We start from the raw sequence: 20,568 nt of genomic DNA, 5'->3' as shown, positions 1-20,568 counted from the left end.
AGACCTGGGCTGAGAAGTAGTAGAGGCTACATTTTATCTGCTTAAAATAACAATCCTGCCTGCCCTCCAGAGATCTCTGTAGTTGCTGGAGCATTTTATGAAAGGGCAGGATGTTATCCTGAGGTTGGATGTCTTGTTAAGGCAACTTATTTCAATCACAAGCTCTAAAAGTAGATGTAGGAATTGTGGAAAGTCCCACCACCCACAGAGCAATACTTTGAACCACATAACAGGGTTTTATGAATTAATGTAATTAAACAGATGTTTAACCCTGCCTCATAATCTTGGCTGAGATCTCCAATGCATTCTGCACCAGGCTTTGTAGGATGATCCAGGTTGCCTAGAAATGTATTCTGGCACATAACTTAGTGGTTTGATCCTAGCTTGATGACAGGTTTCCACAAAAGTCAGTGACTCACTCTCCTCTGCAGCTGGGAAGAGGAGAGAAAATTTAATGAAGGGTTCGTGAGTTGAGATAGGGACTGTGAGAAAATACTCATCACTTACTATCAAGGGCAAAACAGGCTCAACAGTGAAATAAATTTATTGTTAAAAAATTCAGACCAGGATAAAGAGAAGTAAAATAAGCCCCTAAAACTACCTTCCCCCCACCTCTCCCTCCTCCCCCAGTAGCATAAGGAGACAGGAGGGTGGGGTTTCAGTTGGTTCATCACCCTGGCTTCTCCTGCTGCTCATTGCTGCACTGTGGAGACCCTCAGTCCCCCCCTCTCCCCACAGGAGACCATTCTCCATTAACTTCTCCAACATGGCACCATCCCACAAGCAGCAGCTCCCTGCAAACTGCTGCAATATGAGTCCATCCCCTGGGCAACAGTCCTCCCCAAACTGCTGCAGCGTGGGTCACTCTTCCATGGGGTCCTTCACAGACAGGCTCTGTGGGACATGTGGATCTCCATGGGCTGCAGGGTCACAGCTGCTTCGCCATGGTCCTCACTACAGGCTGCAGAGGAATCTGGGCTGTGGCACCTGAGGCACCTCCTCCCACTCCTTCTGCATGGCCCTTGGTGTCTGCACAGCAGCTCCTCACACATGTTCTCACCCCACTCTTCTCTAGTCACAATTAAAACTGTACCACAACCTTTCTTTTGATTTCTTCTTCAGCGTGTTATCACAGGGGCGTTACCACCATCTCAGCATTGGCTAGCAGCATGTCCATATTTGGAGCCATCAGGACTCTGCCAGGTGTTGTGGAAGCTTCTGGAACTTTTCTCAGAAGCCACCCCTGTAGCACTGTCTTGCCAAAATCCAGGCCATGCAAACCCAATACACTTAGGAAATGGAAGAAATGAATAATGCACAATGTACAGTTTTGAACAAGAACATTATGTGTTTAGATAAGTGATGTGGAGGGGGCAGGCTTTAAATTAGCTGCAGATTAGTTGTGCTTCCTCTCCACTATGGTCAGCCAGCACCAGCCAACATTCCATGCCAGCACATGCAGCTGCCTGGCTCTGCATTACATTATCCACTTCTCTGTCGGACATCTCATTTGGTGTTGCATCACATCACCCTAAAAAGATTCCTCTTTCTATAGGTAAAGAAAGAGATAGCATGAAAATAAAAACATATGATGATTTAGTTTGGAGAGCAGTGGGTATTATGGGCAATAAAGTCTGTGTTTGTAACTTACAGAGCAGATTCATTAACTCTGCAGAGCAGGGCAGAATGCAGTACATTTACCTGTTAATCTTCAGAAGAAGATAATTTTAAAGGAGAAGCTTGGTCTTGTGGGCAAAGAATCTCCAGTTCTCTGTTTACCAGAGCTGACTCCCTTTGCTGCGTCAGAGATTAATAATGGTACATGCGTCCAAGGGTAGGATGCAGAAGGGAAAGTTACAGAGATCCCTAACAGACATTCCACCAAACTTCTTATTGTGCTTAGAGTTGCATGAATAAATTGCCATCTAATTCAGGTTGTATTCTGCCTAAATTGCTTAGTCTTCCCTGTAGTGCTGAAAACCGTCTATTTTCACAATTGTTGGAGAATCTCTGAAGCTCATACTGTCATGCAGCTCACAGGGGAGGGTCTCATTGTCTCATACATGCAGCTCTTGATGGAGTAATTTACCCTTGTCAAACAATTTTGTGCTGTCCCTCTAAGGCTCATAGAATTAGGGGACTCACACTTTACACCACTGCATTCCTTAGGACAGGCTTTACAGCACCACAAAGTTTTCTCCAGCTGTTTTCTCACGCATCTCATTTTCTCCCTCATCCTCATCACTGAGTTTCCTTCATTTCTGAAATGATTCATACACCAAAGTAGGGGAGTGACTTGTTAAAAATAAAAGGAAGGCATTGCTCTGTGTTCAATTAATTATCCAAGAGGCTGCATTTTTGGAAGTGCTGTGTTAATATATCATGATAGAAATATGATGAAAACTTCAGGATCGCTTTTAAATTAAGAACTTCACAACGACCTTCAGATTAAATGCAGTAATGAATTCACCTTCTAAATGGTGGACAGATGTTTCGTGGAGCTGGGAATACTGGAACAGCCTGGATGTCCTGTGCACATTCCAAGCATACAGTAATGTTTTGGGAGGGCTAGCTGCTAGTCTCAGAAGTATTTCCAATCTGGAATGAAGATTAAAGTGCTCTGATTAGAGGAACTGTGGAGAGGCTGACCACAGCTTGGCTATATTAAAAAAAAGGTATTGATTTTTCTCTGGTAGTAGGCACATCCTCTCCCCAGGGCAGATGCTCAATGAGAACAGCTCATATGACAGATCACATATACTTTGGCTGTTGCAAACAAGTGTGAGTGAAAACCTGTATTGATGCTTGCAGCTTGTGAGCATGAGGACGTGCTTGTTGCTTGTGAATTCAATCAGCTTCCTACAGATCTGGTTATAAATCCTATATAGGAGGATGCATGTGCAGCTACAAGATATGCACATAAATTCATTTTCCAGTGCTTCTAAACTTTAAATATAAAGCCTTTGTTTTGGGGATAGACATTGACACAGATAGATGCTCAATGAGAACAGCTCATATGACAGATCACATATACTTTGGCTGTTGCAAACAAGTGTGAGTGAAAACCTGTATTGATGCTTGCAGCTTGTGAGCATGAGGACATGCTTGTTGCTTGTGAATTCAATCAGCTTCCTACAGATCTGGTTATAAATCCTATATAGGAGGATGCATGTGCAGCTACAAGATATGCACATAAATTCATTTTCCAGTGCTTCTAAACTTTAAATATAAAGCCTTTGTTTTGGGGATAGACATTGACACAAATTCTAAACAGAAATGCCTGAAAGGATGAGGCACAGAACAGATTTCCATCAGTCACCTCTAAAGAGGCCATAGATCCCAGTGAGTTGAACACAACTTCCTTATGACTCACACAGACAACTGAAGAATTTAATAATGGTTGTAGGTGATGTTATAGAGAAAGTTCCTTCAGCAGGTCACTCATACAGCATTCAGATTTGCCATTCTCAGTTCCTTTCACTTCCAAGCTAAAACAGAGGCTGAGCTATCCTGGTACAGTTCTGCTGGAATATCAATAGACCCGACACGTTTCTACTCTAAAGTTCCAGCTGGCAAAATACATTGTTGGTTCTGAGGTGGTTTAACTTCCTTCACGGATTATTCCTAGGCTTTGGCAGCATGTCACCAGTGCAATAAACAAAGGAGATCAACACAAGGCGACGCAGGAGAAGTTTGTGCTGGAAGAGGAGCAGAGGAATGCCGCCCGGGAGCGGAGGGAAAGCGGCACGGAGTGGAAACCGCTCCTGTTCCGGCACGATGCCAGCACCAACGAATGGCGCTACAAATATGAGGAGTGAGTGCTGGGCTTGGGGTTCCCAACACATCCCGCTGCCCCAGTTCACAGGGGTGCAAGTAGGGCTACAGACCTGTAATTGGAGCCCTGCCATTCCCCAAAACTATGTCCTGAGCTTGCCCTTTCTAAGCTCCGTGTCACCACTGGAATACATATCATGGTACTAATTGGGAATAGCTGGAAATGAGGGCTTGGCAATGGAAAATCCACTATATCATTGATGTAAATTCCTATTGCTGCAATCAAGTGTAGAGTCACTTAGCAGAGATTTTCTGCACTGTTCAGAGTTAACAACTGTGCTCTTCTCCCCTGGGCAAGAAGGGTGAAGCCTCTGCAGACTGAACCCCCTAACCTATTGCAAGGAACTGCGAATGTGCAGGGAACTAACTATCTGTTAGTCCTGCCACTGCATCTGGAAAGTCTGGCTACTTCAGGGGTGGTTGCCTGCCCTGATGCATGTGGAATTAATGTATTGGGCTTAACACACCTAATGTGGGATTCTTACTTTTCTGATGATTTTTTTTTAATTTGGTCTCAAAAGTCTAAGACCTTGGGATCCTTTGAACGACATTGCCCAATATGAGAAGGATGGAATACTTCAGACAATGGAAAGACATTTATCCACAAGGATGTCAAACCACAAAGCAACATGCATAAACAATCAGATTACACGGCACAAGGTAAAAAGCCTGCTTTGGGGAATATAATATCCTTTATGATTGTTTAGATACACAGCCCTTTTCCTACAGCATTTCCATGTAAGCACAGCATAGGCTGAAAGTTTTGGTTTGGGTAAATATAACTTGTGGCCACAGACCTGCAGTATTATACTATCATTAGCTCCGAAGAATTGTAATTACTGATTGACTTCTTCTGTCAATTTTGGTATTTTTCTTCCACCCAGTGTTAGTGACACTGACTCTTACACTGAATTTTGCACAACTGAGCTGAACTTCACTGTTCATTGTTTCCAAAGCAGAAAACTTCCCATAGGTTTTGGAGGTCACAACTGAGATCCTCTGACTTCAGTTTCAGTTTTTGCCATCAGCCTTTATCACTCACTCTCTCTCAGGCAAGACAAGAAATGTCTTTCCATCCTTTTCCTTAAGCAGAGATAATACTCCCCTTTTTCAGTGCTTTCATCTTTGAGCGATACAAGTCATTCATAACATACTTTGCAAATGTAGAGCTGCAAAACTAGCTAAGTATAACCCATATTACACTGAAAAACTTGGATCTTACTATGTACATAGACTTTTCTTTTATAATACCCCACATCTGAATGTCTCTGATTCAGTGGGAAAGCTGAGGTTCATAACTGCTTTTCAGACCCTGTAGAGAGAAGTTTGAATCAATGTGTTTGGTTTGCTCATATGAGAGAGAGGGAGAAACTTTCCAAAGTGCATCAAGAAACTAGGCATAAAAATTCTGTGATGTTTAGCTCTGTCATGCACCTTCTGAAAAACCTTTGCTGGGGAATTTGATTCTAATTTCTCCTTCTTTTCCAGCTTTCTCTTATGTACCTGGCTGAGTTGGGTACACAACTCAGCAAAGGAAATATAAGTTCATCCATAGTATATGTCAGTTAAAGCTACAAGAAGAATAATTTGGATAGGTGTCTTAAGAATGTTGTCATTTGGGGAAATCCTTCTGTATGAGACCCATGTGTGTATCCTTAAGTAGCTGCCAGAGTCCAACTACTAAGAGCTGCTGAGAAAGCCATCAAATTTCACAATCTCACACATATTTCCCAATCCCCCAAATTGTTTTGTTTGAGGCAAACACACATCCCTTCAGTGTGATAGAGACTGAGACACTTCTAATCCCTGTTTCATGCAGAGGTCTGCCAAAGACTGCAGGCGCCGCAAAACCAGTGATCAGCCGTCCAACCACAGCCAGAACACAGAGAGCAGCTGTTCAACACCAGAGTCAGTGCAGGAGCTCTCAGATGATGATGGCAAGTATTTGGGTGTCACTGGGTCAGGCTTTAATGTTCTTCCCTTGGTACTTTAATTCTTGAGCCAGCCCTGGGGTTTCCTGACCCAGTTAATACCATGGGCCAACTGCACAGTAGCACAGAGAATGTTCTGCTTTTCTGCTCTCCGTATAAGCTGTTTCTCTTTCTGCATGACAACAAGGACTTCCCAACTCCTGGCAAAATTGGAAAAATACACTGACTTTCCAATCAACACGTAGGAAACAGGCTGTGTTTCTCTCTCTTTTCTCTGCCTTTATTAGATGTGACTTTGAATGCTTGAGAGAGGAGCAGGTGTGAGCACTATTTTCTCCTCCCCTCAGCTGGGGAGCATTGTTACCTTAGAGCTGACTGGGAAACACCTGAGCCAGGGTCACAGAACCTGTTTCAGTGGCCTGGGTCTTCTGGGTGGAAGATTCTGTTTCCTGTCTCCTTCTCTTCATGTTTCCTCCCAAAAGTGTCCCCCTAGCAGTGCCAATTAGATCACAGCCACCCATTTGTTGTGTTTTGTTTCATCACTACCACCAGAATGGTCATGCAATACATAATTGTCCTTCAATATTTTGCCACAGGGTTTGAAAGCCTGTGTGCTCAGTGTGGGAAAGAAATGAATCACCTGAAGGAAATTCACTCAGCTGTCTTATCCCTACAGAAAGCCCAACAGGACATACACAGGTAACCATTTTCTGTCATTAATCAATTATTTTAATGGGCTAAAGATAACTTGTGGCATTTAACTCCTTACTGTGGTCTTTGGAGTGCCTCTGTGAGCTGCAGGAGTGCAGTTCAAGTTGTTGCAGATAAAGTAACCAAGTAACACACCAGAAAGATAAATCCAGCTCTGCTTGAAACAGTGAGGAGGAAATCTCTTCCTCTTAACACTCTCTTTGTGAGCAAAAAGCATCCCCTCAGCATGTCAAACAACTCGAGATACTCCTGGCCGAGAGTTTTAGCCCAGGCTAAAAATGAATCTTTGCCAGGCAACAATGTGTGAGATCTCCCTTCTAGTCCATCATGTTAGGAATTTCCTCAGTTTGCTGTACAGTTGCAAAGGTGTGATCTGAAAAACTGGACTCCACGTGAAAAGCACTAAACTTTATTTTTTATACAAATTGCTGATTGCTATCTGAAGGGAAGCAGTAACCACGCCAGCTGCTGACAGAGGACTTTTCCCTGCACACTCCTGTGGAGAGGTCTTAACTGCTACTTCTGCTCCAGGGAGCCCTGTTGATTCTCCTCTGTGTGAGGAGTATTATCCAGCCCTCCCAAGGCTTCAGTGAGGTGGGATCACACATGAGGCCTACCATTTCTCGATGCCAGAGTCATTGGTGATACAGTTTTATCTTCACTGCAGCTCCTGGGAGTGTCCAGGGCCAGCCTTGCATTTGGGAAGGTTAGGGCATAGTTAAACTCACGGGATTATGAATGGGTGCTGGATGGAGAGATTTCTTGGGGTTTGTGCTCTTCCCATGCCAACCAGCTGCAGCCAGATGCACTAATCTTCCTGTTAAAAAAGAGGGAGGTAAAGTCTTTGGGGGCACACTGCTCTACCCCTGAAAGTGTCACCAAAGTACAGGGATCCCTCCTGCTGTGGAAGTTCTGGGTATCCACACGCATGTGGAGGCACACCTCTCTCCAACACACAAATAATCATATTGCTTTCTTTTGCAGAAACCTCAGTGCTCTGAACAAAAAGTCCTTCCACAGGAAGGCCTCTTCTGAAAGCTTCCTCCTGGACTCTCGCTGTTGGTTTCTCCTCTGCATCTTTCTTACGTGTCAACTCTTCATTAATTATGTCTTCAAATAAAATCACTACGTTTGGCAGCAATAATGATCACTGGCTGCAGGAGGGGGCCACTCGCGCAAGGAGCCCAGCGAGGCACCAAAGCACTTTAGAACCAACGCGGCAGAGGCGGAAGGAAGTGGAAAAACGAGGTTAAAAAGGGACCTAGGAACCTGCAAAACTTTGTTCCTGCAGATTATGTCATTTTTGCCTTTTACATGTACATCTTCAAGGACCTCTTAACCTGTATGGGCCTTAATGCTGAAGCCAAATGTAGCTTTAATTGTGCAATTTATTTTCTATGTTTTGTCATTTTCTGATGCAATTAATAATTACCCAGCAGTATTGGTAACCCCAAAATGGTAATCACCTCAACATTTTGGAAGAGTCACGGTGGCCTGGGTCATAGCTTCAGGAGTGAGGGAGAGCAGTTGGGAGGCTGTAAAGAACTGATGTCCGTGGTGCCTGTCCAGCTGCCTTTAATTACAGGAGGGAGAACACTTGGTCCAAAAAATCCAGCCCTGGGATATTTGTTTAGTCAGCCCACGCAGAATGGGACCTCAGGATGCGTTTTATTTTCCATTCCACGGAAACTGTAAATACACACAATTTCCTAGAGCCATTCTTCTTTAGGAAATGGGAAGTATTCAGTGAAAGCTCCTCGTCTGGTTACGGAGCAGACCGCTGTCCTGGGTCTGGCCCCTCGAGTGTGATGTCAGACACGCACGCCTGTTTGTAAAACCTGGTCACTTACTATTACTGTTATTATTTGCTATATGGCTGTTTTATAATATCACACACTAGCATTGTAGAGAGAAATCCACTGCCCCAGCATAGGTGAGAAGGATGGGAGCGATGTAGGTGTACGTGTGTTCGGTCTTAGGCACATTTATTGTCAAAGGTCAGGAAAGAGGGAGGGTTTTGCCACTGCATTGTTCAACCCTGTTAATAGTCTTCCTATTTTACACCATTTTTTAAAGATTTGCAATATTTTCTGTAGACTGCAGACAATACTAAGCCTTTCTTTTCTGGCCTGAAGTAGTTCCAAGTGGTAAGTACTGCTATATATACAGCCTTAAAATACTTAGTGGTGGTGCCAGTCTGGGCTATCTTTCAATGTAAATGTTTCCAAATTTTTAAGTACATTCCTTGTCATATTCCCCAGTTAGGGGAAACCTGTTTGTGCTTGATATGTTGAAATAAAACTACACACAACTTTCAGTGGCAGTCTATCTGGCAAATTATTTTTGGGTTTGTGTTTGATAGTATTTTACAAGTAAATCACTTTTTAAATGAAAATCTACAGGAAATTGCCTCCAAAAACGTCAGACCTGGGCCATAGAACAGGAATAGCAATTTGATACCCCTCTGGCTGAAATTGTCAGAAATTGAAATTGTCTTCTAATTGTAGCAACTTCCACAGAAAGAGAAGTGGTTCCCTTGATTTTCACTGTTGTACATGCAAATGTACAAAGTTATCTTGGACTTACAAAACTTTTATATCAAGGATTTGAGGACAGTGAATAGATTGTTCCACAGAGAGAACTGCAGCTCTCTGATATGAACAGGCAAGGTAAGCTGACATTGCTTCCAGATGAGAGCCAGCATTAGGAAACAGATCACAAATAGTAAAGTGTGGGAGTGGCTTTGTTATTAGCAAAAGTCTCCAGAAAACCAAAGTATTCTTCATCTTGAGGAAACGTCCTTGAAAAATATCTTCAACATTATTGATCCAGATTGGGTGCCTTTTTGAAGGACGTCATCCTAGTCACCCTTTCTGAGGAAGCCTGACCTGTGCCACGTGTGGTGTAAAACTCAGTGAGAGGGGGTTGCCTCTGCCTGCCAGGCTGTGCCGAGTTCTGTACGCAGCTTTAAAGCGGATACATCCAAGTGTTTGTATGTAAAGCTCTACAAACACATCCACTCATCTCCTTTGAATGCTTCAGCAAGTCAGCACAACTCTGGGCTGTCAGCACAGCCTTCTTCATCACTCGTCCTGCTTTGGGACCATATGTTTGAGCTATGGCTAGGAGCCTCTCCATATCTGTAGGGCTCTTTACATCCCTTGGGTACAACTGTATCCTGGCTTTGGGAAATTGGTACCAAGCAACAGAAAAAAACCCCAAACAACCCAAACCCTCCTGAACCAAAGTGAAGCAGTGCTGAGCAGGCAGCCTTCAGAAGGTGTCAGTGTGAGTGCTGGAAATTGTTTGGAATATTCCCATTTTACCAAACACAGGGATTTCACTAGGATTTGTAACTGCAGTTGAGTAGAATTGGCACAAGAGCAGCAGTGAAAGAAACTATCAGCCTATACAAACTAATTAAGCATCAGCACGGGAAGAGTTTCCAACACTTAGGGCTGCTGCCACAGAGGATTAAAAAATAATCCAAAAAGGAACAGCCTATGAATCCTTGTGCCATTAATTTTAATCCAAATTTAACATCTGGAGGTGCATGTTCCGACGTGCCAGTTGCACGCACGTGGAAAATGAAAAGTATTCTTGAGGAAAATCATGGCCAGAAACGTTATTTTTATGGGAGGAATAACTGCTGAGGAGAAACGTGAGAACCCTTTTAGGGTTTTACAAAACCCAGTTAGATGCACTTCGTTCGCGCAGTGCTGGAAAAATTCTCCCCACAGCCTTTCCCTCTGCTTTCTGTGACCTCAATAGGTGAGGGTAACTAGAGAAAACAGATTTCTATCGCGATTTGGGGCGGGGCGGGCAGTGCCGGGCTCGTCCCGCCTCCATTAAATCACCCCCCCCTCCACGCCCGCTCCCCCGGCTGCCATATAAAACCGGTTTTCATAGGATTGCGTTCAGAAGTGTAGGTGTCGCGATGGGAGCTGGGCGAGTGATGGGTCTGCTGCTGCTGGTGGTGAGTGCCGGGGGGGTCTCTGTGGCCCCTAGGGTGGGTGTCTGGCCGGGGCCGCTATCAGTGGATACGGGCTCGCCCTCCGCCTGCCCGCAGCCAGAACCTAAATTACGCCTTTTGAGGGGGAGAGGGGGGTAGAAGTCTTCATCCGCCTGAAGGAACCTTGTGGGTTTTTCTATCCTTTTCTTCATCAAGAGACTTTAGTAACTTTCCCGAACTTTTTGTTCGTGTTTGATGTCTCGGGACACCTGCGGCAGCGCCGCTGCCGTGATCCCGCGCCCTGCAAGGATGGACGCATGTCACCGCATCCCGCCCCAGCGCCCTCGCCTTTCCTCCTCGGCGGAAAAAAGGGGGGGGGGGGGGGGGGGAGAAAAAAAGTTACAAGTTAGGAGTGATTTTTTAAGTAATCCTTATGTTATTTAACTGTGAAACTGGAAGTTTTCTCACCTCCCCAGAGTTACGGGGAAGACTTTCCGTCTACCGGGGAGAGAGTTTAAAGAGGGGGACCCTCTTGGTTTTAGCTTAGAAGTTGCTGGCGGCAGTTAGTGCCGGGGGAAGGCGGGGGGGACGTCCCGTCGTCCCTTCCTGCTTTTGTTCTAGAGGTTTGTCTCAGGTGCATCTTGCAAGGAATGTGACTCAGGTGTCCTCCCTTGGAAGCGCCTGACTAGCGGCGCTGGGAGGGTTCACGGAATCCTGCCGAGGAGTGAGTGGCGCCTCCACAGTTCTTCCTCCTAAAAAAAAAAAAAAAGTCATTCCCAATGTTCCCGTCGCATTGTTAATGACTCGGCTTGTCTTCTGCCTAAGATTAGAGTTAGTGAGACGTGTTGGATGAATCTGTGCGGCGTTCCCTCAATTTTGCAGGAGCGAGACTAGCCCTGATTCCGATGAATTAAAAAGATGGAGGAAGGGAGAAATGAATTCCTTGCACACCATGGAAACTTTGGCGTCTGCAGTAAAACTGCAGTGAGCTGGTGGGGAGAAAACAGAAGTTTATATGGAGGCAGGAATGTGTACCAATAGTTACCTAGAACCCATCAGCCACTGCATGGTGCTGCCTTAACCCCAGCTTTGTGATGGCAATTACTGCAGCACTTAGCAGAAATTAGTTTGGGTTTCTTCTGTGGCTTCCCATAAGCTTCTAAACGTGTTTCCAAGTCTTTACAAGTTAATCTCCCCAGGATAGTTATCGTCTTCTGGGAGGATGAATCACTCAGGAAGCGCGTTTGCCTCCACTGCAGGTTGCGCTACTGAGGGCGTTTGGAGCCTCAGAGGAGTGTGGGGAGAGAGAATACCCCCATGAAGGTTTCTGCTGTGAATTTTGTGAAGCAGGTAAGACTTTGAGCAGTTACAGCTGTTAGCTATTGTTTCTTACATTGCATCCCGTGAAAGTGTAAGCCTGGTTGGAACTGTGATGAGTTCTTGGTGCTGTAAAGGCTGGGCTTCATTTTGAAGTGAGAGCCCCTTAATGCTGCTGGGAGAGGTGCTCTGGCATCCAGCCCGGAAGCCTCTGCTTGCGGTTGAAGGATAAAGTTCTCGAAGCTAAGTGATTTACTTAACACCAAGAACTAGCCTAGGGGAATTCTGATACTTCTGTGTCTGTAGGCAAAACTTCAGGAGGCTCTCCCCTCCTTGCTCAATGTGTGCAGAGTTAACAAGTTTTGCACCAAGAAACCTCTTGTAAGTATCAGCTTACTGGTTCATTTAGGCGGGATTCAGACAAAGGAGAGAAAAAGGTTTCTTGGAAGCAATTCTCTCTAGGCTTGTCCCATTTCCTCAGCAATGGTACCATCCACATGGCTCCCTGCCAGAGCTGCTGCGGTGATTCATCCTTGCTCCAGCAGATGCCTTGTGGACGCCTTTTTTGTGCCTCTCCCTGTCTGAGAAGCAAATGGCAAGTGTGTCTCCTGACTCTCCTGTGCCACTCAGCTCATGTGGCATCCAGTTGATTTGCAAGGAAGGGTTGAACTCTCTCCCCAGAAATTTGTGTTCTAATATCCTGGTTTAGCCTTTTGTCTGTCAAAAGATTCTCTGAGATTGCTGCTACTGCTGCCGGTTTTTTTCTTCCACAGGTTATTTTGTTGCTGATCACTGCAATACTTCGCATTCGAGAGGAAGATGTGACCCTTGCAAGGAAGGAAAAGGCTTTACTGCCCACGCGAATGGCTTGGAGGAATGCTTGTCTTGCAGACAGTGCAAAGAGGGTACCAAACCTTACAAAACCTTAACCATTTTCCCTTTTTATAATGTGGAAAACCTGGCCTTCATTAAACATATTGAAATTAAAAGTAAATTGCCTTTATGGCCTTAGTATAATCTTTGCACTTGCTAACTTATATTTTATTTTTAGGTCAGATAACTCTGAGACCCTGTACTCTGACACAGGATGCTGAATGCCAGTGCAAACCAGGGTATTCCTGCTCTGATCAGGGCTGTGAAATGTGTCAGAGAAACAGTCCAATGTAAGTTTGAGAATAAGTCACTATTTTCCTTCTAGGGAGTGTTAGAGCTGTTTCCCAATCTGTGCCAATAGTTAACAGGTGTTGTTAGGCTGTAACATTATTCATGCATTTAAATTTTAGGTGTCAAAACCTGTGATGTTGAGACCTAGAAAGTGGATGGATTTGGGTATCACTGTGCTTGTTGCTTATGGCTGTAAACTTGCATTTTTCATGTCTTCAGGCTGGTATTTCCCCAGAAACACACTTGAATTAACTTTCTAGCACCCAGCACAAAATTTTAGGATGTAGAACTACCTGCTGAAGGAAATGAACTGTGCATGAATAATGCTTATTCTCTGTGGATTTTTTTCTCTTTACCCCCTCCAAGCTAACATACATGAATTTTGTCTGCTTTGCTTTTATTTTATCTTGTAGTCTTAGGTTGTTTAAAGGTGCACTTCTATCAAAGTTTATGCATGTTCTGTTTATGGCTCTAAGCTCTGTCTGAAAAAGAATCAGGTCTGGACAGAGCTAGGTATTGCTCTGGAAATGTTGATACAATCTTGTTTTACCATCCACTTCAGGCATCCGGATGGGAAAGAAATCATGCCAAATTCCACTGGTACTACAGACCCAGCCCTACCCAGTCCAGGTCTGGTACACAAATCTCACTCAGCTTGGTTTGTTGGGTCCCTTGGCTTCAGGCTAATAACACCAGAGCAGTCTGTAGAAGTGCTTTCAACTACTGTGACATATTTAACAGCAGCTGCATTTTGGTCTGTGAGTTACTTGCTAAAGACAGCTTGTTAATGGGACAAACCACCTTGAGTTTCACTTGGTGAAAAGCTACGTGTGTTGCCAGGGTTCTTAAAGTTGCAAAAGTGTCACAGTTGAAAGTCTTGGATAGTGGAAAGATATATTTACTGTGCCTGGAGTAGCTTCCTCTTCTGCCAGTGCTACAGCACCTGAAGCTTGCTGTCATCTTTTGTATACTTGTTTCCCCTTAAGTGTCTCTCCAGAAAACCTTGTAGACGTTGTATTACAGCTCCCTGCAGAATTCCCTGCTGCCTTTAGGACCATGATGTGCAGTGCAAACAAGTACTCACGTGTTCAGGGCTCCCAGTGCCTTTTCCAGGACAAACTATCTGGGTTGTTGTATTAGTTCCGGGCTTAGGTTTTACTCTAGGACAGCAAGGAATATCTTTTTGGGGGACTGTTTCAGTGCTGATTTTATTTTTTTTTTTTTTCCTTACTTTGCAGGGAAGGAAGCTCTTGGTTGGGTTATTCCACTGATTGTGGCAGCGGTGGTGTTCTTTGGTTTGGTGATTTTTCTTATTGTTAAAAAGCTGAAGTGTAATAGAGGTAACTGCTTGATTATTATCTGTGAAATTTGCTTGCCAGAGTTAGGCAAAGCATGCACTAGGGCTATCCCTGGTTCTTGTGTTGCCTTACAGGGGATCTGCTTTAAGCTTTAGTTCATTTAGCACGTGATTGAAATTAGCAAGTCCTGTAAAATGAAGAGTAGTTTTGTTTGGTAAATGGAATGCATAGTCCTTAGCTATGAACTTTCTTATCTTGCTGACAGATGCCTCTACTTCAAAGCAAGATTATCACGAGGTCCTTAAAAAGGACTTGTCAAATCTAGTTGCCTTGTATTGGCAAAGAGGGAAAACCTGTGTGTGGGTTCAGATGCGTGGGGCAAAAAGCAGCAACTAATTAGATCACTAATTACTTTCACTGTGTTTGGCTGTGCAGATTTTTTTTTCTACAAATTGATACCATTTAGTGATTTGAACCTCTTAATGTGAATATTAGGTTGATTAGCCCTGTGTGAATTTATTTTTTAGCAGAAACTCAGCTGTTTTCCTTGGAAACTTCTATTTCCACTATTGTGTATTAAAGTATTTTTGCTACTAGTGTGGTTAAAATACTGAAAATTCTGAATTTGAAATGCTAAGTTTGTGGAAATCATGTCTTATTGATTGTATTGCAGTAAAGACAATTTCTGCCTTGTCTTCTGTATTGCAATAACCTACACAAATGCTGAGAAACAAAAGCTGGACTAGAGGAGGTTGCAAGAGTGGCTTAAAAGCATTTTATGGACTGCATTTTACTAAGCAGGATTCTTCTCTGTATTCAGGCACGGTGCTTGTGCTGTTGGTGGATGCTAAAGGTAGTGCTGTGGTGGAATGTATGACAGGTCAAAGAAACTAAATGGCTTTTAAAAGCTTTAGCTGTGTTACAGAGGTTTCTCTTGCATATAAGTCTTGTGTGAATTCAGACATGTTTAAGTTGCTGCGATTCTTATAAGTTTCTTAGACACTTATTTTGTTTTTCAGCTGCCTCAACTGATGCAGAGAGAGGTTGGGTGAGTACGTGATGGATCAAGTGTTTAATCTCAATCTAATTGTTCACAGCCTAATTGTACTTGATACATAACCCTCAATGTTTGTCTCACTGTAGATCTCTGGTAGGACGTGCTCCTGTGATGCAACAAGCTGTGATTCATACAAGGTCAGATATTAATTAGCGAGTGCCTGCTGAATTCAATTGCTGCACGTGACTGCTGCAGTTTGCCGTGTCAACATTTCAGAGCCTGTGACCAGGATGCTTTGGAAGTGGGGAAAAAAACTCGGACTAGCTGCAAGTTTTCACTTCAGACTGTCTCCAAGTGATACCTTGGCCAATTAATTTATTTTTTGCTGCTTCAAATGTGTGTTCCCCAACTGATGGCAGCTATTGTTTACCTGCATGGTGGTGTTGGGGCTCTTATTGCATTGACTACAAATTTATTTGTTCATAAGAATTAACCACTCCTGATCCAGTAAAGTGGTTGAGTCTTCCTTGCCTTTGGGCTCCTGCCACAAGCTACTGACCAGCACCTGACAGTCTGAATTCTTGGTCCTCAGCAATCCCAAAAGAGAAAGGGGGGATCTGCTCAGGGCTCAGAGCATGCCAGTCCCAAAGTACATCTGTAAAAAGAATTTATCCAGCTGAGGCTGGCTGCTGGCATGTGTTCCAGCTTGAAGCTGGGTGTACCCTGGCATCCTGTGGTCACTTTCAGAACCTTACTGTTTGAGTCTGAAAAAGCCTATTGCTAGTCTAGCATTCTGCAAGATAAATACAAAACTGGGTGAAATAAATACAAGCTGGGTTTAGCTTCTCTGGTTAGAAACTATATCCCTACCAGCACCACAAGGCAAAAATGAGCTCAGTCTCAGTTTTACACAACAAATGTTAGTCTTGATGAGAAACTAGGAAAAATAGACTGTTCTCCCAGTGTGTGTACAGCACTTTTTTTCTCCCTGGAGCTTGTCATGTCCCTCACCAATGCATTACCCACCCAGTGTATGTTACATTTGGAGTAATAAAAGGCACTCTAATTATATCAAAAGTACTTGAAGATGGAAGAAGCTGAATTGAAAGACATGTTCAAAGGCTCACCCTAAACTCTGCTCTCTTTTTTAAGGTCCATAAGTGGCTCAAATATGTCAAACACCCTGTTTGTTTTGTTTTTTTTTTTTTTTGTTGGGTTGTGTTTCCCCTCATGTCCTGGACAGATTTGCAGCACTTCATCCATTTGTAGAAGCTGATGAAGAAATGTGACAAAAAAACTGGTCAAAATGCTGTAGCATGGGAATAGGCAAATCTCTTTAATGTGAATAAAATGGCTGTAGAATGATGCAGTTACAAATTGGTGCATGGTGCCAGTTGTCTCTCATGCTCGAGATGTCACAGGCAGATGTAAAGTCTGCACTTAGAGTGCTCATGCTGCTGCAAGAGCCTTTTTGCTAAGGAGAGTTACGCTGATGCAGTCCTGAGACCCAGTATTCTGGCACCTACACACCTTCCCTTTCAAAGAACCAGCAATTTCCTACTGCTTTAATGCCCCCAAACAACAGCTGGTACTTGAATAGGTGTTGCTGGATTTTGAAACAAGAGCGTCAGCCCTACTGTGTTCTTCCAGTCATTTGTTCTCCTATTTAAGACTTACCCTGTATAAATAAGATCAACTTCTTTGATGTGCTTATACCCTTAAAGAGAAAGTGTTTTCAGTGAGAATGATGTACAACTTACCTGTATTGTATGTGGGGGGGATTTTCTCTCATGTCCCCACTTATGCACATTGGTCATGTGGTGGTGTCACCAGGGGATCACTGTCCCTGTGCAAGCAGCAAGGGTGCTGTACCTAAATAAACACAATACAGTGGTTTAAACAGTAACTGCTCATGCTCATTTTCTGCGTGTAAAAAAAATACTCCTAAAACTTGCCAGCTTTATCACCAGCTGTCATGCTCGACATGCTACTGCTCTGCTCTGTGCTTGTACTGTTCATGCTGCGCTGGTGCTGTGCTCCCTGACTGTGCTTGTTTAATGAATTGATAATGCTAAAAGTGAAGGGAGCCTTTCTTGCTGGCCTCCCTCTTTGTCCCCTCGCAAAAGCTGTGCAGTGTACGTGGGTGCTCACTGGCCTCTTTCAACTGATTATAGTTTGTGAGTCTGCCAGGAAAGCTATTCCAGCCACAGACAGCCAAAGATAGTGCACATCCATGGAGCTGACAGGCTGCTTTGGCAACAGCCCTGAGCATCAGTCTTGGCACAGCGATAGGCTTGGGGCCCCTGGTGCTGTTCAGTCAGCTCAGGTGCAGCAAGGCAGTTTAATTCCTTTCTGTCTTAAGAGAGGTACCTGCCCTCTGTACCTAGAGGAGGAAGCAGCAATCCTCATCAATAAGAACATTAGGAAAAGTTTCCTGTGGTTGTTGTGGAGGTAACTTAGGAGCCTTACCCTGCACTCTGGTGGGTGCAGAACAGCCAGGGAGGTGGAGAGTAATAATTTGAAGCTTAATTCTGTGAAGGCTGTAACTTTGCCAAATTATCAGCTCTCCTTTTATCTCTCTGACATCTGGCATCTTCAAGTGTTTTCTTTTCTTCCCTTGGAAGAAGATAGTGGAAAATAGTGTGGTTTCTGAGCAGGGCACTGTCCCACTGCTGTATGACAGGATGGCTGAGGAGGATTACTAAATCCTCATTGGCAGCAAAACCTTTCCAAAATTCTGCTTTTCAGTAGAATGCCCTATCTAATTTTCCAAGTGGAACTCTAGCAAATTGTAGGATAAGTGTATGTGAAATTATCATTGTATTTTCTCTAATATAGGTATCCTTTTAGTTGAGCTCTTACTATTTCTGGAGCTTTCAGGCAAAACAACAGAGGAAACTTTGCCTTAAAGATGTAATAGGAAGTATGGAAAGTGATAGCCTGGGAGGAAAAGAACTTCAATCCCTCATTTAATTTCCTCTGCCTCTTTCATCTCCCTGACAAAAGCTACTCTTTTGCGATAGCAGCAAATGTTGCCTTGGAGCCAGTAGTGTGTTGTTTTCATGCAGTTTTCTTTACTCCAGTACTTTCAGGTCTGCTCTGAAATCTGCCCCTCTTTCCCCTTTTTGCTGTGTGTGGTGTGTGCTGTAAAAGCAAGCTGTCGAGTAGGTAAAAAATAATAGTGAGTGAAGTACCCTGATTTGTTGGAGCAATGGTCCAACTTTGTGTTACAGGTACAAGAACCAAGTCAGATAATTGTTAAAGATCTCTCTCAAAATGGTAAGTATTCCATAAATTGGCAGTGCTTGGAATTTGGTTTTTATTCCTGTTGACTTTAGTCTACTTAAAGAGTAGTATAAAGAGGCTAATGAATATTGCTTAGAGCTATGTGGCTTCCGGTTTATTGTAAAATATGCTGAAGCAGGATTATTGCTGAATTTATAGTATCTGTGGTGAACTGTTCTGTTTTGGAGCTTGACTTTTCTGCATGGGAGTATAGCACAGTCATGATTTTAAGAATAAGAATGGTACAGATTTTTGAAAAATGTTTTAAAACGAGTCTGCATTGCAGCAGTGTACTCTGTTTTACTGAGTGAGGTGCAGGTCAGAGTGAGAGATCTCTCTGTCAAATGTGCCCTCACCTGGAGGAGCACATCAAACCTCCATACATCCACCTGTGCCCAGCAAATTGTTGTGCTGGATCTCCAGGTGATGGGTTTTGCTCATGGTGGTCTTGGTGTGGCAAACCTGTGCCAGCAGCATAGTGAAGTGGTTAAAACTTCCTCTTCAGTGGCCCTGCCAAGGGAACATCCCAGCTGTCATGGGTTAACACTTAAACCACTACACTAAATTTAGCAAACAAAAACAGGTGAGCATGAAACTACTACACTAGCCAATGAAGCCTTCCTCAAAACCATCCTTACTGGATGGTGTCCTGCCTTAGGAGGCCACTTCTGAGACATGCACCAATACCTTTAGCTACTTTCAAGACCACTTAGTAAAAAACTTGTTTGTCTTGCTGCATCTTATGTGCCAAACCCTGCCTTGGTGCTGCTGTTTGGTCTGTGCAGGTATTGGCTGAAAATTAAGGGGGAAGTATGTATGTGAGCTATGGAAAAAACTTCCTATGTTTTAAAATCCAAGCTGATGTGTGTTGTGTGTTTCTTCTTGCAGAACTGACAGAGACCTTTGATGTCTTTATAAAGGAAGTACCACCACAGCAGTGGAAGCGGCTTATGGAAACTGTTCTACAGGAAAATGATATGGATGAAATCATTTCTAAATTTCCTAATAATAGAGAAGAACAATCCTATCAGATGCCTCTCATCTGGAGAAACAGACTGGGACAGAAGCAATGTATTATTAAATTACTGGATGCACTGAGGCATACAGATACCAAGGCTTATAACAGCATATCAAAGACTTTAAAAAGTAATAATATCATAAGTTAAATAGAAGCTGAAGATTAATATTTATGTAAATAATAAATAATAATAAATAAAATGTTCCTGTGTACATATGTGTGCCTTTTAGACTTCCTTTAATGAGGGTGTCAGAAACTGTGGGTAGAAATGGAGTTGGTACCCTCCTCACCTCATGCAGACAGCCAGAAGAGATACAATCCCTTTGTTGTTTTCATGTTTACATGACTTTCCTACCTTTGTAGGTGCTAGATGCTCACCTGCGCGTAAGGAGGGCGGGCATCCCTTAAGAGTGTTGCAATGCTGTGCTGTCCCAACCTGGGCGGCAGGAGCTGCTGTTGTTTTTGAAACAGTACTGTGATGCTTTAATTTCCAAAACGATTTTGTTTTGTATAGGACGTAAGGGCATTAAAAATCTGGCTGAGCTGTAAACTGGCTCTGGGACTTTGTTCCGGCGGCGGCGTCTCCGTCCTTGGAGCTGTTTGGGGAAGGCGGGTGGCGACACTCGGAGCCGGGGCTTGGTTGGCCCGGCGCTGGTGGGGCACGGGGTGGCCGCGGTGCCCTGGGCGGTCATTTCCCGCTCGGGCCGGGCCGTGGGGGGCTTTGTGGGGCCGGGCAGTGCCGTGTGGGGCCGTGCGGGGCTATGTAGTGTGAGGCTGTGTGGGGCCGTGCCGTGCGGGGCTGTTTGGGGCTTTGTGGGGCCGGGCCGTGCGGAGCTGTGTGGGGCCAGGCAGTGCGTGGCTCTCTGGGGCTGTGTGGGGCCGGGCCGTGTGGGGCTCCCTGAGACTCTGTGGGGCTGTGTGGGGCCGGGCCGCGCCGTGCGGAGCTCTCTGGGGCTGTGTGGGGCCGTGCGGGGCTCTCTGAGGCTTGTGTGGGGCGGAACCGTGTGGGGCTGTGCGGGGCCGAGCCGGGCTGTGTGGGGCCGGGCTGTGTGAAGCTGTGT

General features: G+C 44.3%; 2 protein-coding genes across 7 annotated transcripts in view; both read left to right on the top strand.

Annotated features, from left to right (window-relative positions):
* The window catches only part of OSBPL5 (oxysterol binding protein like 5), a 175,043-nt gene extending 166,250 nt beyond the window's left edge, over positions 1-8,793 (top strand). For all 6 annotated transcript variants that reach the window (XM_083863481.1, XM_083863486.1, XM_083863483.1 and 3 more), the window contains 5 exons: positions 3,629-3,814; positions 4,356-4,494; positions 5,654-5,771; positions 6,362-6,464; positions 7,461-8,793. In XM_083863481.1, the coding sequence (XP_083719607.1) occupies positions 3,629-3,814; positions 4,356-4,494; positions 5,654-5,771; positions 6,362-6,464; positions 7,461-7,596 (682 nt within the window). In that variant the 3' untranslated portion in view covers positions 7,597-8,793. The remainder of the gene's footprint in view (positions 1-3,628; positions 3,815-4,355; positions 4,495-5,653; positions 5,772-6,361; positions 6,465-7,460) is intronic.
* A 1,557-nt stretch (positions 8,794-10,350) lies between these two features.
* LOC310910165 (CD27 antigen-like) lies at positions 10,351-19,915 on the top strand (the record flags this gene model as incomplete). The annotated part of the gene is made up of 10 exons (XM_083862623.1): positions 10,351-10,449; positions 11,688-11,778; positions 12,519-12,650; positions 12,797-12,908; positions 13,472-13,539; positions 14,148-14,249; positions 15,227-15,255; positions 18,438-18,483; positions 19,378-19,448; positions 19,871-19,915. Exons 1-10 carry the CDS (start codon positions 10,414-10,416, stop codon positions 19,913-19,915), a joined length of 732 nt encoding a protein of 243 aa, XP_083718749.1. The 5' UTR covers positions 10,351-10,413.
* Positions 19,916-20,568: the final 653 nt, after the last annotated feature.

Source organism: Zosterops lateralis, assembly GCF_965231275.1.
Source record: "Zosterops lateralis genome assembly, chromosome: 6".
NCBI classification, from domain to species: Eukaryota; Metazoa; Chordata; class Aves; order Passeriformes; family Zosteropidae; genus Zosterops; species Zosterops lateralis.
The sequence above is the reverse complement of the archived record's forward strand: the minus strand, read 5'-3'. Positions and strand labels throughout refer to the sequence as shown.